Source organism: Physella acuta, unplaced genomic scaffold, assembly GCF_028476545.2.
Source record: "Physella acuta isolate Inbredline_101_S28 unplaced genomic scaffold, ASM2847654v3 ptg000155l, whole genome shotgun sequence".
Taxonomy (NCBI): Eukaryota; Metazoa; Mollusca; class Gastropoda; family Physidae; genus Physella; species Physella acuta.
Window position 1 is genome coordinate 1,419,529 of NW_026731674.1, and position 18,627 is coordinate 1,438,155.

The 18,627-nt window shown below is 33.2% G+C and overlaps 1 protein-coding gene across 1 annotated transcript; it reads right to left on the minus strand.

Annotated features, from left to right (window-relative positions):
• Nucleotides 1–200: 200 nt before the first annotated feature.
• Nucleotides 201–8,828, minus strand: LOC131935695 (zinc finger FYVE domain-containing protein 26-like). Its single transcript, XM_059292227.1, has 4 exons — nt 8,708–8,828; nt 4,753–4,809; nt 3,840–4,070; nt 201–668 (listed from the first exon to the last, which is right to left on the minus strand). Exons 1-4 carry the CDS (start codon nt 8,723–8,725, stop codon nt 489–491), a joined length of 486 nt encoding a protein of 161 aa, XP_059148210.1. The 5' UTR covers nt 8,726–8,828; the 3' UTR covers nt 201–488.
• Nucleotides 8,829–18,627: the final 9,799 nt, after the last annotated feature.

Below are 18,627 nucleotides of genomic sequence, written 5' to 3' on the forward strand. Positions count from 1 at the left end.
AGTGACACAGGGGGTCAGTGGCACAGGTGGTCAGTGACATGGTCAGTGACACAGGGGGTCAGTGGCACAGGTGGTCAGTGACATGGTCAGTGACACAGGTGGTCAGTGACACAGGTGGTCAGTGACACAGGTGGTCAGTGACACAGGTGGTCAGTGACACAGGTGGTCAGTGACACAGGTGGTCAGTGACACAGGTGGTCAGTGACACAGGTGGTCAGTGACACAGGTGGTCAGTGGCACAGGTGGTCAGTGACACAGGTGGTCAGTGACATGGTCAGTGACACAGGTGGTCAGTGGCACAGGTGGTCAGTGACACAGGTGGTCAGTGACACAGGTGGTCAGTGACACAGGTGGTCAGTGACATGGTCAGTGACACAGGTGGTCAGTGGCACAGGTGGTCAGTGACACAGGTGGTCAGTGACACAGGTGGTCAGTAACACAGGTGGTCAGTGACACAGGTGGTCAGTGGCACAGGTGGTCAGTATTTTTTACGGCTGTTTGTCCAAGTTTTTGTGCTGTTCAAGCCACTTCTTGCAAATATTTCTTACAGCTGTTTGTCCAAGTCTTTGTGCTGCACCAGCTATCCTTTGAACATCCTCAACCCTGTCCCGTTTGACAGCAAGCAGATAGGCTGATCTCAGTTTACCACATAAAATAAAGGCATTGATCTGGAAATAAACAAGCAGGAACCATCACGTCAACCAACCATCACGTTACTGTCAACCATCACGTTACTGTCAACCAACCATCAAGTTACTGTCAACCAACCATCAAGTTACTGTCAACCAACCATCAAGTTACTGTCAACCAACCATCAAGTTACTGTCAACCAACCATCAAGTTACTGTCAACCAACCATCAAGTTACTGTCAACCAACCATCAAGTTACTGTCAACCAACCATCACGTACTTTAACAAATCTAACAGGGGACAGTACTTTAACAAATCTAACAGGGGACAGTACTTTAACAAATCTAACAGGGGACAGTACTTTAACAAATCTAACAGGGGACAGTACTTTAACAAATCTAACAGGGGACAGTTCTTTAACAAATCTAACAGGGGACAGTACTTTAACAAATCTAACAGGGGACAGTACTTTAACAAATCTAACAGGGGACAGTACTTTAACAAATCTAACAGGGGACAGTACTTTAACAAATCTAACAGGGGACAGTACTTTAACAAATCTAACAGGGGACAGTACTTTAACAGATCTAACAGGGGACAGTACTTTAACAGATCTAACAGGGGACAGTACTTTAACAGATCTAACAGGGGACAGTACTTTAACAAATCTAACAGGGGACAGTACTTTAACAAATCTAACAGGGGACAGTACTTTAACAAATCTAACAGGGGACAGTACTTTAACAGATCTAACAGGGGACAGTACTTTAACAAATCTAACAGGGGACAGTACTTTAACAGATCTAACAGGGGACAGTACTTTAACAGATCTAACAGGGGACAGTACTTTAACAAATCTAACAGGGGACAGTACTTTAACAAATCTAACAGGGGACAGTACTTTAACAGATGCATGTAGTATCTGTCATTGACTAATTTTCCTGATATATTTTCACTGCACTAACGTAAAATATTGCAACTATTTATTTGTGGATGAAATAAATGGATGACCACTTAGCTTCCCTAAGATGGACTGACTTCAAAGGCCATTATTAAAGTTGAATGCAGCACTTGAATCAAAGTATTGTATATCCAGTTATTGTCACAAGTTACCCTGTTATTGTCACAAGTTACCCTGTTATTGTCACAAGTTACCCTGTTATTGTCACAAGTTACCCTGTTATTGTCACAAGTTACCCTGTTATTGTCACAAGTTACCCTGTTATTGTCACAAGTTACCCTGTTATTGTCACAAGTTACCCTGTTATTGTCACAAGTTACCCTGTTATTGTCACAAGTTACCTTGTTATTGTCACAAGTTACCCTGTTATTGTCACAAGTTACCCTGTTATTGTCACAAGTTACCCTGTTATTGTCACAAGTTACCCTGTTATTGTCACAAGTTACCCTGTTATTGTCACAAGTTACCCTGTTATTGTCACAAGTTACCCTGTTATTGTCACAAGTTACCCTGTTATTGTCACAAGTTACCCTGTTATTGTCACAAGTTACCCTGTTATTGTCACAAGTTACCCTGTTATTGTCACAAGTTACCCTGTTATTGTCACAAGTTACCCTGTTATTGTCACAAGTTACCCTGTTATTGTCACAAGTTACCCTGTTATTGTCACAAGTTACCCTGTTATTGTCACAAGTTACCCTGTTATTGTCACAAGTTACCCTGTTATTGTCACAAGTTACCCTGTTATTGTCACAAGTTACCCTGTTATTGTCACAAGTTACCCTGTTATTGTCACAAGTTACCCTGTTATTGTCACAAGTTACCCTGTTATTGTCACAAGTTACCCTGTTATTGTCACAAGTTACCCTGTTATTGTCACAAGTTACCCTGTTATTGTCACAAGTTACCCTGTTATTGTCACAAGTTACCCTGTTATTGTCACAAGTTACCCTGTTATTGTCACAAGTTACCCTGTTATTGTCACAAGTTACCCTGTTATTGTCACAAGTTACCCTGTTATTGTCACAAGTTACCCTGTTATTGTCACAAGTTACCCTGTTATTGTCACAAGTTACCCTGTTATTGTCACAAGTTACCCTGTTATTGCCACAAGTTACCCTGTTATTGTCACAAGTTACCCTGTTATTGCCACAAGTTACCCTGTTATTGTCACAAGTTACCCTGTTATTGTCACGTTACCCTGTGTGACCTAATTAGGTCTTCTTTTTTTAATTGTTTGATTTTATGATTATTTAATTGGCCTTGAGTGGTCTGTTGTTCAAACTAAAGAAATTTTCCATCACGCTCATCTGATAGTTTTCACCACTGAGTTCGTGTGGCTCGTGCTTTGGCTACTTCCTCCCATTGGTCCTTTGAGGACGACATCCCATAATTTTGGAGTCGTATATAAGGCAGGAATTTTCCTCGCACGGCTGCCCACTAGATATCCACAGGAGAGAGAGACATGTACGACGCCATGTTGTATTTTCTAGTTTAAGCAGCAATTAACTCTAAGTACCAGTGTATTCAGTATTTTTGTGTGTCTCATTTTAATAACGTGTAGGTTGTGTTGATTAAAACGAATTCGGGTAATTTACCAGTGGTTGAGGTACGTAATACCTGTTATTGTTACAAGTTACCTTGTCACACGTTACCTTGTTATTGTCACAAGTCAGCAGTTGGATCAAAGTGTCGCTCTGGTCGAGGTACACAAGTTACCTTGTTATTGTCACAAGTTACCTTGTTATTGTCACAAGTTACCCAGTTGTTGTCACACGTTACCTTGTTATTGTCTCAAGTCAGAAGTTGGATCAAAGTGTCGCTCTGGTCGAGGTACACAAGTTACCTTGTTATTGTCACAAGTTACCTTGTTATTGTCACAAGTTACCCAGTTGTTGTCACACGTTACCTTGTTATTGTCTCAAGTCAGAAGTTGGATCAAAGTGTCGCTCTGGTCGAGGTACACAAGTTACCTTGTTATTGTCACAAGTTACCTTGTTATTGTCACAAGTCAGCAGTTGGATCAAAGTGTCGCTCTGGTCGAGGTACACAAGTTACCTTGTTATTGTCACAAGTTACCTTGTTATTGTCACAAGTTACCCAGTTGTTGTCACACGTTACCTTGTTATTGTCACAAGTCAGCAGTTGGATCAAAGTGTCGCTCTGGTCGAGGTACACAAGTTACCTTGTTATTGTCACAAGTTACCTTGTTATTGTCACAAGTTACCCAGTTGTTGTCACAAGTTACCTTGTTATTGTCACAAGTCAGCAGTTGGATCAAAGTGTCGCTCTGGTCGAGGGCTTGTGTGTCTGCTATGACCAGCAGGGAGGCGCCAACTATTTCATCTATCCCTGCCTCATCCACCAGCCCTGCTGAGGTCAGGGCTTTGGTCAGCTGTATGATGTCATCAAAACGTCCCAACTTAGCCAGCTCCCTGGAGCAGTGAGTGAAGGTCAAGGCTGGATTCAACCTACATTCCTGGAGGTCATATGCTAAGGATTAGCCAGTGCTCAAATAGGTGGGGGGGGGGGGGGGGGGGTAAACAGTGAGGGGGGAGGTCATATGCTAAGGATTAGCCAGTGCTCAAATAGGTGGGGGGAGGGGGGTAAACAGTGAGGGGGGTAAACAGTGAGGGGGGTAAACAGTGAGGGGGGGGAGGGGAGGCCACATATTAGTTTATTATCAGCCATGACCTTGTGCACTAAATGCCATTCATAGGCTCATACATATAGGGCGGGGTTCACTCATGTGGGGGGCGGGGTTCACTCATGTGGGGGGCGGGGTTCACTCATGTGGGGAGCGGGGTTCACTCACGTGAGGGGCGGGGTTCACTCACGTGGGGGGCGGGGTTCACTCATGTGGGGGGCGGGGTTCACTCATGTGGGGGGCGGGGTTCACTCATGTGGGGGGCGGGGTTCACTCACGTGAGGGGCGGGGTTCACTCACGTGGGGGGCGGGGTTCACTCATGTAGGGGGCGGGGTTCACTCATGTGGGGTGGGTTCTGTGATGAAGGACATTAGTGCTGTATTGAGTCCTATGCTGAAGGACATTAGTGCTGTATCGAGTCCTATACTGAAGGACATTAGTGCTGTATCGAGTCCTATGTTGGAGGACATTAGTGCTGTAGTCTTATAACTAGAGATATAATCAAGCCCAAACCTTAACGATCCTTGTGGCCAGATCAAAGCTGACTTTAAAATCAGAACACAGCAGAATCTGGAAACATAAGTCATAAAGTTTTATACAGTCATACAGCAGAATCTGGAAACATAAGTCATAAAGTTTTATGCACACAGTCATACATCAGTCATAAAGCTTTATACACAGTCATACATCAGTCATAAAGCTTTATACACAGTCATACATAAGTCATAGAGCTTTATACACAGTCATACATCAGTCATAGAGCTTTATACACAGTCATACATCAGTCATAAAGCTTTATACACGGTCATACATCAGTCATAAAACTTTATACAGTCATACATCAGTCATAGAGCTTTATACAGTCATACATCAGTCAGAAAGCTTCATACACAGTCATAGATCAGTCATACAGCTTTATACAGTCATACATCAGTCAGAAAGCTTTATACACACATACAAACATCAGTCATAAAACTTTATACACAGTCATACATCAGTCATAAAGCTTTATACACAGTCATACATCAGTCATAAAGCTTTATACAGTCATACATCAGTCATAAAGCTTTACACAGTCATACATCAGTCATAAAGCTTTATACAGTCATACATCAGTCATAAAGCTTTATACAGTCATACATCAGTCATAAAGCTTTATACACACAGACAAATACATCAGTCATAAAGCTTTATACACAGTCATACATCAGTCATAAAGCTTCATACAGTCATACATCAGTCATAAAGCTTTATACAGTCATACATCAGTCATAAAGCTTTATACAGTCATACATCAGTCATAAAGCTTTATACAGTCATACATCAGTCATAGAGCTTTATACAGTCATACATCAGTCATAAAGCTTTATACAGTCATACATCAGTCATAAAGCTTCATACACAGTCATACATCAGTCATAAAGCTTTATACACACATACAAACATCAGTCATAAAGCTTTATACACACATACAAACATCAGTCATAAAGCTTTATACAGTCATACATCAGTCATAAAGCTTTATACACACAGTCATACATCAGTCATAAAGCTTTATACAGCCATACATCAGTCATAAAGCTTTATACACACATACAAACATCAGTCATAAAACTTTATACACAGTCATACATCAGTCATAAAGCTTTATACAGTCATACATCAGTCATAAAGCTTCATACACAGTCATACATCAGTCATAAAGCTTTATACACACATACAAACATCAGTCATAAAGCTTTATACACACATACAAACATCAGTCATAAAGCTTTATACAGTCATACATCAGTCATAAAGCTTTATACACACAGTCATACATCAGTCATAAAGCTTTATACAGCCATACATCAGTCATAAAGCTTTATACACACATACAAACATCAGTCATAAAACTTTATACACAGTCATACATCAGTCATAAAGCTTTATACACAGTCATACATCAGTCATAAAGCTTTATACAGTCATACATCAGTCATAAAGCTTTACACAGTCATACATCAGTCATAAAGCTTTATACAGTCATACATCAGTCATAAAGCTTTATACAGTCATACATCAGTCATAAAGCTTTATACACACAGACAAATACATCAGTCATAAAGCTTTATACACAGTCATACATCAGTCATAAAGCTTCATACAGTCATACATCAGTCATAAAGCTTTATACAGTCATACATCAGTCATAAAGCTTTATACAGTCATACATCAGTCATAAAGCTTTATACAGTCATACATCAGTCATAGAGCTTTATACAGTCATACATCAGTCATAAAGCTTTATACAGTCATACATCAGTCATAAAGCTTCATACACAGTCATACATCAGTCATAAAGCTTTATACACACATACAAACATCAGTCATAAAGCTTTATACACACATACAAACATCAGTCATAAAGCTTTATACAGTCATACATCAGTCATAAAGCTTTATACACACAGTCATACATCAGTCATAAAGCTTTATACAGCCATACATCAGTCATAAAGCTTTATACACACATACAAACATCAGTCATAAAGCTTTATACAGTCATACATCAGTCATAAAGCTTTATACACAGTCATACATCAGTCATAAAGCTTTATACACACAGACATACATCAGTCATAAAGCTTTATACAGTCATACATCAGTCATACAGCTTCATACACAGTCATACATCAGTCATAAAGCTTTATACACAGTCATACATCAGTCATAAAGCTTTATACAGTCATACATCAGTCATAAAGCTTCATACACAGTCATACATCAGTCATAAAGCTTTATACAGTCATACATCAGTCATAAAGCTTTATACAGTCATACATCAGTCATAAAGCTTTATACAGTCATACATCAGTCATAAAGCTTTATACACAGTCATACATCAGTCATAAAGCTTTATACAGTCATACATCAGTCATAAAGCTTTATACACAGTCATACATCAGTCATAAAGCTTTATACAGTCATACATCAGTCATAAAGCTTTATACAGTCATACATCAGTCATAAAGCTTTATACAGTCATACATCAGTCATAAAGCTTCATACACAGTCATACATCAGTCATACAGCTTTATACAGTCATACATCAGTCATAGAGCTTTATACACACAGTCATACATCAGTCATAAAGCTTTATACACAGTCATACATCAGTCATAAAGCTTTATACACAGTCATACATCAGTCATAAAGCTTTATACACAGCTTTATACACACATATAGACAGACAGACATACAAGTTACATTATTGTCCCCCCCCCCCCCCCCTGTCTGATTTCTCTCAGATGAATTAACCCCAGCCCTCCCTCGCTTTCAATACAAATGATCCAACTATCTTTAACCCTACACTATCCAAATCTCTAAATGACATCTAGTATAAGAAATAAGTACTTTGCGAATGAAAGGATCATCTACTATATCTAGTATAAGAAATAAGTACTTTCTGAATGAAAGGAACATCTACTATATCTAGTATCAGAAATAAGTACTTTCCGAATGAAAGGATCATCTACTATATTTAGTATAAGAAATAAGTACTTTCCGAATGAAAGGATCATCTACTATATCTAGTATAAGAAATAAGTACTTTCTGAATGAAAGGAACATCTACTATATCTAGTATAAGAAATAAGTACTTTCTGAATGAAAGGAACATCTACTATATCTAGTATAAGAAATAAGTACTTTCTGAATGAAAGGAACATCTACTATATCTAGTATAAGAAATAAGTACTTTCTGAATGAAATGAACATCTACTATATCTAGTATAAGAAATAAGTACTTTCTGAATGAAAGGAACATCTACTATATCTAGTATAAGAAATAAGTACTTTCTGAATGAAAGGAACATCTACTATATCTAGTATAAGAAATAAGTACTTTTCAAATGAAAGGATCATCTACTATATCTAGTATAAGAAATAAGTACTTTCCAAATGAAAGGATCATCTACTATATCTAGTATAAGAAATAAGTACTTTCCAAATGAAAGGATCATCTACTATATCTAGTATAAGAAATAAGTACTTTCTGAATGAAAGGATCATCTACTATATCTAGCTATGACTTGTGTCAAATGTTTCAATAGTGGGTTGTTTACTTAGCAATGTCTGTCTGTTTGTTTGTGACTCAATTGACCCACTTCTAATGCAGCAATGTTGTTCAAACCCAATTCTTGGATGACATAGTATCAATTTTAAAAATCTAATTAGACGTTAGGTTAGTCATTAAAAATTAATTCAGTAATGAAAGGGGAGATAAAATACTGCGTTTGATCAGATGGCCGTCTTGGGTGACCTGTTTGTACAGGTTGGCTCATTTCATTCCTGTTGGTCAAGCACAAACTAAGTAGGCTAGTTGGATTTGTATGTTGATTTTTTAATAAAATTTCCAAAAATTAAAGTCAGTGGGTTGCTACTGACTTGTCATTTGACCTTCAGTGTTACATAAGGTGAACGTTACCATAGAAACCAATTCCATGCGTGCTGAAGTTTGTGCAAACAAAGTTGGGGCTGTGGTGGAGGGGGCAGCTCCAGCTTGTGTCAAATACCTGGTCACTTCGATCTGCAGCGCTACCGTACGGATGTGCCTGCAACATACACCAATCACATATCTACAGCTGATGTACAAACACAACCAATCACATATCTACAGCTGATGTACAAACACAACCAATCACATATCTACAGCTGATGTACAAACACAACCAATCACATATCTACAGCTGATGTACAAACACAACCAATCACATATTTACAGCTGATGTACAAACACAACCAATCACATATCTACAGCTGATGTACAAACACAACCAATCACATATCTACAGCTGATGTACAAACACAACCAATCACATATTTACAGCTGATGTACAAACACAACCAATCACATATCTACAGCTGATGTACAAACACAACCAATCACATATCTATAGCTGATGTACAAACATACACCAATCACATATCTACAGCTGATGTACAAACACAACCAATCACATATCTACAGCTGATGTACAAACACAACCAATCACATATCTACAGCTGATGTACAAACACAACCAATCACATATTTACAGCTGATGTACAAACACAACCAATCACATATCTACAGCTGATGTACAAACACAACCAATCACTTAAGTTGTGACTAATGCCTGAATGGACACTCCTATATCAAATTTTGTTCGTAACTAAAAGCAAAATGAATCATTCTCTCAACTGCTGGTATCTTAAAAATCACGTACTATATGTCAAGGTACGACTGTATTTGAAAAAATTGAAAACAATTCTTTCAATGAAGGTAGCCACAAGTATAGAACAAATGAAAGTATGATGTATGACTGTATAGAAATGAAAGTATGATGTATGACTGTATAGAAATGAAAGTATGATGTATGACTGTATAGAAATGAAAGTATGATGTATGACTGTATAGAAATGAAAGTATGATGTATGACTGTATAGAAATGAAAGTATGATGTATGACTGTATAGAAATGAAAGTATGATGTATGACTGTATAGAAATGAAAGTATGATGTATGACTGTATAGAAATGAAAGTATGATGTATGACTGTATAGAAATGAAAGTATGATGTATGACTGTATAGAAATGAAAGTATGATGTATGACTGTATAGAAATGAAAGTATGATGTATGACTGTATAGAAATGAAAGTATGATGTATGACTGTATAGAAATGAAAGTATGATGTATGACTGTATAGAAATGAAAGTATGATGTATGACTGTATAGAAATGAAAGTATGATGTATGACTGTATAGAAATGAAAGTATGATGTATGACTGTATAGAAATGAAAGTATGATGTATGACTGTATAGAAATGAAAGTATGATGTATGACTGTATAGAAATGAAAGTATGATGTATGACTGTATAGAAATGAAAGTATGATGTATGACTGTATAGAAATGAAAGTATGATGTATGACTGTATAGAAATGAAAGTATGATGTATGACTGTATAGAAATGAAAGTATGATGTATGACTGTATAGAAATGAAAGTATGATGTATGACTGTATAGAAATGAAAGTATGATGTATGACTGTATAGAAATGAAAGTATGATGTATGACTGTATAGAAATGAAAGTATGATGTATGACTGTATAGAAATGAAAGTATGATGTATGACTGTATAGAAATGAAAGTATGATGTATGACTGTATAGAAATGAAAGTATGATGTATGACTGTATAGAAATGAAAGTATGATGTATGACTGTATAGAAATGAAAGTATGATGTATGACTGTATAGAAATGAAAGTATGATGTATGACTGTATAGAAATGAAAGTATGATGTATGACTGTATAGAAATGAAAGTATGATGTATGACTGTATAGAAATGAAAGTATGATGTATGACTGTATAGAAATGAAAGTATGATGTATGACTGTATAGAAATGAAAGTATGATGTATGACTGTATAGAAATGAAAGTATGATGTATGACTGTATAGAAATGAAAGTATGATGTATGACTGTATAGAAATGAAAGTATGATGTATGACTGTATAGAAATGAAAGTATGATGTATGACTGTATAGAAATGAAAGTATGATGTATGACTGTATAGAAATGAAAGTATGATGTATGACTGTATAGAAATGAAAGTATGATGTATGACTGTATAGAAATGAAAGTATGATGTATGACTGTATAGAAATGAAAGTATGATGTATGACTGTATAGAAATGAAAGTATGATGTATGACTGTATAGAAATGAAAGTATGATGTATGACTGTATAGAAATGAAAGTATGATGTATGACTGTATAGAAATGAAAGTATGATGTATGACTGTATAGAAATGAAAGTATGATGTATGACTGTATAGAAATGAAAGTATGATGTATGACTGTATAGAAATGAAAGTATGATGTATGACTGTATAGAAATGAAAGTATGATGTATGACTGTATAGAAATGAAAGTATGATGTATGACTGTATAGAAATGAAAGTATGATGTATGACTGTATAGAAATGAAAGTATGATGTATGACTGTATAGAAATGAAAGTATGATGTATGACTGTATAGAAATGAAAGTATGATGTATGACTGTATAGAAATGAAAGTATGATGTATGACTGTATAGAAATGAAAGTATGATGTATGACTGTATAGAAATGAAAGTATGATGTATGACTGTATAGAAATGAAAGTATGATGTATGACTGTATAGAAATGAAAGTATGATGTATGACTGTATAGAAATGAAAGTATGATGTATGACTGTATAGAAATGAAAGTATGATGTATGACTGTATAGAAATGAAAGTATGATGTATGACTGTATAGAAATGAAAGTATGATGTATGACTGTATAGAAATGAAAGTATGATGTATGACTGTATAGAAATGAAAGTATGATGTATGACTGTATAGAAATGAAAGTATGATGTATGACTGTATAGAAATGAAAGTATGATGTATGACTGTATAGAAATGAAAGTATGATGTATGACTGTATAGAAATGAAAGTATGATGTATGACTGTATAGAAATGAAAGTATGATGTATGACTGTATAGAAATGAAAGTATGATGTATGACTGTATAGAAATGAAAGTATGATGTATGACTGTATAGAAATGAAAGTATGATGTATGACTGTATAGAAATGAAAGTATGATGTATGACTGTATAGAAATGAAAGTATGATGTATGACTGTATAGAAATGAAAGTATGATGTATGACTGTATAGAAATGAAAGTATGATGTATGACTGTATAGAAATGAAAGTATGATGTATGACTGTATAGAAATGAAAGTATGATGTATGACTGTATAGAAATGAAAGTATGATGTATGACTGTATAGAAATGAAAGTATGATGTATGACTGTATAGAAATGAAAGTATGATGTATGACTGTATAGAAATGAAAGTATGATGTATGACTGTATAGAAATGAAAGTATGATGTATGACTGTATAGAAATGAAAGTATGATGTATGACTGTATAGAAATGAAAGTATGATGTATGACTGTATAGAAATGAAAGTATGATGTATGACTGTATAGAAATGAAAGTATGATGTATGACTGTATAGAAATGAAAGTATGATGTATGACTGTATAGAAATGAAAGTATGATGTATGACTGTATAGAAATGAAAGTATGATGTATGACTGTATAGAAATGAAAGTATGATGTATGACTGTATAGAAATGAAAGTATGATGTATGACTGTATAGAAATGAAAGTATGATGTATGACTGTATAGAAATGAAAGTATGATGTATGACTGTATAGAAATGAAAGTATGATGTATGACTGTATAGAAATGAAAGTATGATGTATGACTGTATAGAAATGAAAGTATGATGTATGACTGTATAGAAATGAAAGTATGATGTATGACTGTATAGAAATGAAAGTATGATGTATGACTGTATAGAAATGAAAGTATGATGTATGACTGTATAGAAATGAAAGTATGATGTATGACTGTATAGAAATGAAAGTATGATGTATGACTGTATAGAAATGAAAGTATGATGTATGACTGTATAGAAATGAAAGTATGATGTATGACTGTATAGAAATGAAAGTATGATGTATGACTGTATAGAAATGAAAGTATGATGTATGACTGTATAGAAATGAAAGTATGATGTATGACTGTATAGAAATGAAAGTATGATGTATGACTGTATAGAAATGAAAGTATGATGTATGACTGTATAGAAATGAAAGTATGATGTATGACTGTATAGAAATGAAAGTATGATGTATGACTGTATAGAAATGAAAGTATGATGTATGACTGTATAGAAATGAAAGTATGATGTATGACTGTATAGAAATGAAAGTATGATGTATGACTGTATAGAAATGAAAGTATGATGTATGACTGTATAGAAATGAAAGTATGATGTATGACTGTATAGAAATGAAAGTATGATGTATGACTGTATAGAAATGAAAGTATGATGTATGACTGTATAGAAATGAAAGTATGATGTATGACTGTATAGAAATGAAAGTATGATGTATGACTGTATAGAAATGAAAGTATGATGTATGACTGTATAGAAATGAAAGTATGATGTATGACTGTATAGAAATGAAAGTATGATGTATGACTGTATAGAAATGAAAGTATGATGTATGACTGTATAGAAATGAAAGTATGATGTATGACTGTATAGAAATGAAAGTATGATGTATGACTGTATAGAAATGAAAGTATGATGTATGACTGTATAGAAATGAAAGTATGATGTATGACTGTATAGAAATGAAAGTATGATGTATGACTGTATAGAAATGAAAGTATGATGTATGACTGTATAGAAATGAAAGTATGATGTATGACTGTATAGAAATGAAAGTATGATGTATGACTGTATAGAAATGAAAGTATGATGTATGACTGTATAGAAATGAAAGTATGATGTATGACTGTATAGAAATGAAAGTATGATGTATGACTGTATAGAAATGAAAGTATGATGTATGACTGTATAGAAATGAAAGTATGATGTATGACTGTATAGAAATGAAAGTATGATGTATGACTGTATAGAAATGAAAGTATGATGTATGACTGTATAGAAATGAAAGTATGATGTATGACTGTATAGAAATGAAAGTATGATGTATGACTGTATAGAAATGAAAGTATGATGTATGACTGTATAGAAATGAAAGTATGATGTATGACTGTATAGAAATGAAAGTATGATGTATGACTGTATAGAAATGAAAGTATGATGTATGACTGTATAGAAATGAAAGTATGATGTATGACTGTATAGAAATGAAAGTATGATGTATGACTGTATAGAAATGAAAGTATGATGTATGACTGTATAGAAATGAAAGTATGATGTATGACTGTATAGAAATGAAAGTATGATGTATGACTGTATAGAAATGAAAGTATGATGTATGACTGTATAGAAATGAAAGTATGATGTATGACTGTATAGAAATGAAAGTATGATGTATGACTGTATAGAAATGAAAGTATGATGTATGACTGTATAGAAATGAAAGTATGATGTATGACTGTATAGAAATGAAAGTATGATGTATGACTGTATAGAAATGAAAGTATGATGTATGACTGTATAGAAATGAAAGTATGATGTATGACTGTATAGAAATGAAAGTATGATGTATGACTGTATAGAAATGAAAGTATGATGTATGACTGTATAGAAATGAAAGTATGATGTATGACTGTATAGAAATGAAAGTATGATGTATGACTGTATAGAAATGAAAGTATGATGTATGACTGTATAGAAATGAAAGTATGATGTATGACTGTATAGAAATGAAAGTATGATGTATGACTGTATAGAAATGAAAGTATGATGTATGACTGTATAGAAATGAAAGTATGATGTATGACTGTATAGAAATGAAAGTATGATGTATGACTGTATAGAAATGAAAGTATGATGTATGACTGTATAGAAATGAAAGTATGATGTATGACTGTATAGAAATGAAAGTATGATGTATGACTGTATAGAAATGAAAGTATGATGTATGACTGTATAGAAATGAAAGTATGATGTATGACTGTATAGAAATGAAAGTATGATGTATGACTGTATAGAAATGAAAGTATGATGTATGACTGTATAGAAATGAAAGTATGATGTATGACTGTATAGAAATGAAAGTATGATGTATGACTGTATAGAAATGAAAGTATGATGTATGACTGTATAGAAATGAAAGTATGATGTATGACTGTATAGAAATGAAAGTATGATGTATGACTGTATAGAAATGAAAGTATGATGTATGACTGTATAGAAATGAAAGTATGATGTATGACTGTATAGAAATGAAAGTATGATGTATGACTGTATAGAAATGAAAGTATGATGTATGACTGTATAGAAATGAAAGTATGATGTATGACTGTATAGAAATGAAAGTATGATGTATGACTGTATAGAAATGAAAGTATGATGTATGACTGTATAGAAATGAAAGTATGATGTATGACTGTATAGAAATGAAAGTATGATGTATGACTGTATAGAAATGAAAGTATGATGTATGACTGTATAGAAATGAAAGTATGATGTATGACTGTATAGAAATGAAAGTATGATGTATGACTGTATAGAAATGAAAGTATGATGTATGACTGTATAGAAATGAAAGTATGATGTATGACTGTATAGAAATGAAAGTATGATGTATGACTGTATAGAAATGAAAGTATGATGTATGACTGTATAGAAATGAAAGTATGATGTATGACTGTATAGAAATGAAAGTATGATGTATGACTGTATAGAAATGAAAGTATGATGTATGACTGTATAGAAATGAAAGTATGATGTATGACTGTATAGAAATGAAAGTATGATGTATGACTGTATAGAAATGAAAGTATGATGTATGACTGTATAGAAATGAAAGTATGATGTATGACTGTATAGAAATGAAAGTATGATGTATGACTGTATAGAAATGAAAGTATGATGTATGACTGTATAGAAATGAAAGTATGATGTATGACTGTATAGAAATGAAAGTATGATGTATGACTGTATAGAAATGAAAGTATGATGTATGACTGTATAGAAATGAAAGTATGATGTATGACTGTATAGAAATGAAAGTATGATGTATGACTGTATAGAAATGAAAGTATGATGTATGACTGTATAGAAATGAAAGTATGATGTATGACTGTATAGAAATGAAAGTATGATGTATGACTGTATAGAAATGAAAGTATGATGTATGACTGTATAGAAATGAAAGTATGATGTATGACTGTATAGAAATGAAAGTATGATGTATGACTGTATAGAAATGAAAGTATGATGTATGACTGTATAGAAATGAAAGTATGATGTATGACTGTATAGAAATGAAAGTATGATGTATGACTGTATAGAAATGAAAGTATGATGTATGACTGTATAGAAATGAAAGTATGATGTATGACTGTATAGAAATGAAAGTATGATGTATGACTGTATAGAAATGAAAGTATGATGTATGACTGTATAGAAATGAAAGTATGATGTATGACTGTATAGAAATGAAAGTATGATGTATGACTGTATAGAAATGAAAGTATGATGTATGACTGTATAGAAATGAAAGTATGATGTATGACTGTATAGAAATGAAAGTATGATGTATGACTGTATAGAAATGAAAGTATGATGTATGACTGTATAGAAATGAAAGTATGATGTATGACTGTATAGAAATGAAAGTATGATGTATGACTGTATAGAAATGAAAGTATGATGTATGACTGTATAGAAATGAAAGTATGATGTATGACTGTATAGAAATGAAAGTATGATGTATGACTGTATAGAAATGAAAGTATGATGTATGACTGTATAGAAATGAAAGTATGATGTATGACTGTATAGAAATGAAAGTATGATGTATGACTGTATAGAAATGAAAGTATGATGTATGACTGTATAGAAATGAAAGTATGATGTATGACTGTATAGAAATGAAAGTATGATGTATGACTGTATAGAAATGAAAGTATGATGTATGACTGTATAGAAATGAAAGTATGATGTATGACTGTATAGAAATGAAAGTATGATGTATGACTGTATAGAAATGAAAGTATGATGTATGACTGTATAGAAATGAAAGTATGATGTATGACTGTATAGAAATGAAAGTATGATGTATGACTGTATAGAAATGAAAGTATGATGTATGACTGTATAGAAATGAAAGTATGATGTATGACTGTATAGAAATGAAAGTATGATGTATGACTGTATAGAAATGAAAGTATGATGTATGACTGTATAGAAATGAAAGTATGATGTATGACTGTATAGAAATGAAAGTATGATGTATGACTGTATAGAAATGAAAGTATGATGTATGACTGTATAGAAATGAAAGTATGATGTATGACTGTATAGAAATGAAAGTATGATGTATGACTGTATAGAAATGAAAGTATGATGTATGACTGTATAGAAATGAAAGTATGATGTATGACTGTATAGAAATGAAAGTATGATGTATGACTGTATAGAAATGAAAGTATGATGTATGACTGTATAGAAATGAAAGTATGATGTATGACTGTATAGAAATGAAAGTATGATGTATGACTGTATAGAAATGAAAGTATGATGTATGACTGTATAGAAATGAAAGTATGATGTATGACTGTATAGAAATGAAAGTATGATGTATGACTGTATAGAAATGAAAGTATGATGTATGACTGTATAGAAATGAAAGTATGATGTATGACTGTATAGAAATGAAAGTATGATGTATGACTGTATAGAAATGAAAGTATGATGTATGACTGTATAGAAATGAAAGTATGATGTATGACTGTATAGAAATGAAAGTATGATGTATGACTGTATAGAAATGAAAGTATGATGTATGACTGTATAGAAATGAAAGTATGATGTATGACTGTATAGAAATGAAAGTATGATGTATGACTGTATAGAAATGAAAGTATGATGTATGACTGTATAGAAATGAAAGTATGATGTATGACTGTATAGAAATGAAAGTATGATGTATGACTGTATAGAAATGAAAGTATGATGTATGACTGTATAGAAATGAAAGTATGATGTATGACTGTATAGAAATGAAAGTATGATGTATGACTGTATAGAAATGAAAGTATGATGTATGACTGTATAGAAATGAAAGTATGATGTATGACTGTATAGAAATGAAAGTATGATGTATGACTGTATAGAAATGAAAGTATGATGTATGACTGTATAGAAATGAAAGTATGATGTATGACTGTATAGAAATGAAAGTATGATGTATGACTGTATAGAAATGAAAGTATGATGTATGACTGTATAGAAATGAAAGTATGATGTATGACTGTATAGAAATGAAAGTATGATGTATGACTGTATAGAAATGAAAGTATGATGTATGACTGTATAGAAATGAAAGTATGATGTATGACTGTATAGAAATGAAAGTATGATGTATGACTGTATAGAAATGAAAGTATGATGTATGACTGTATAGAAATGAAAGTATGATGTATGACTGTATAGAAATGAAAGTATGATGTATGACTGTATAGAAATGAAAGTATGATGTATGACTGTATAGAAATGAAAGTATGATGGTATGACTGTATAGAAATGAAAGTATGATGTATGACTGTATAGAAATGAAAGTATGATGTATGACTGTATAGAAATGAAAGTATGATGTATGACTGTATAGAAATGAAAGTATGATGTATGACTGTATAGAAATGAAAGTATGATGTATGACTGTATAGAAATGAAAGTATGATGTATGACTGTATAGAAATGAAAGTATGATGTATGACTGTATAGAAATGAAAGTATGATGTATGACTGTATAGAAATGAAAGTATGAT

What these genes read in the sequence shown, in the direction of transcription:
- LOC131935695 (XM_059292227.1), bottom strand. An exon ending in TGGCCACAAGGATCGTTAAG is followed by an intron (nt 4,071 to 4,752) that starts GTTTGGGCTTGA and finishes TATGACCTCCAG; the next exon opens with GAATGTAGGTTGAATCCAGC. An exon ending in TGACTTGTGACAATAACAAG is followed by an intron (nt 669 to 3,839) that starts GTAACTTGTGAC and finishes GTTTATTTCCAG; the next exon opens with ATCAATGCCTTTATTTTATG.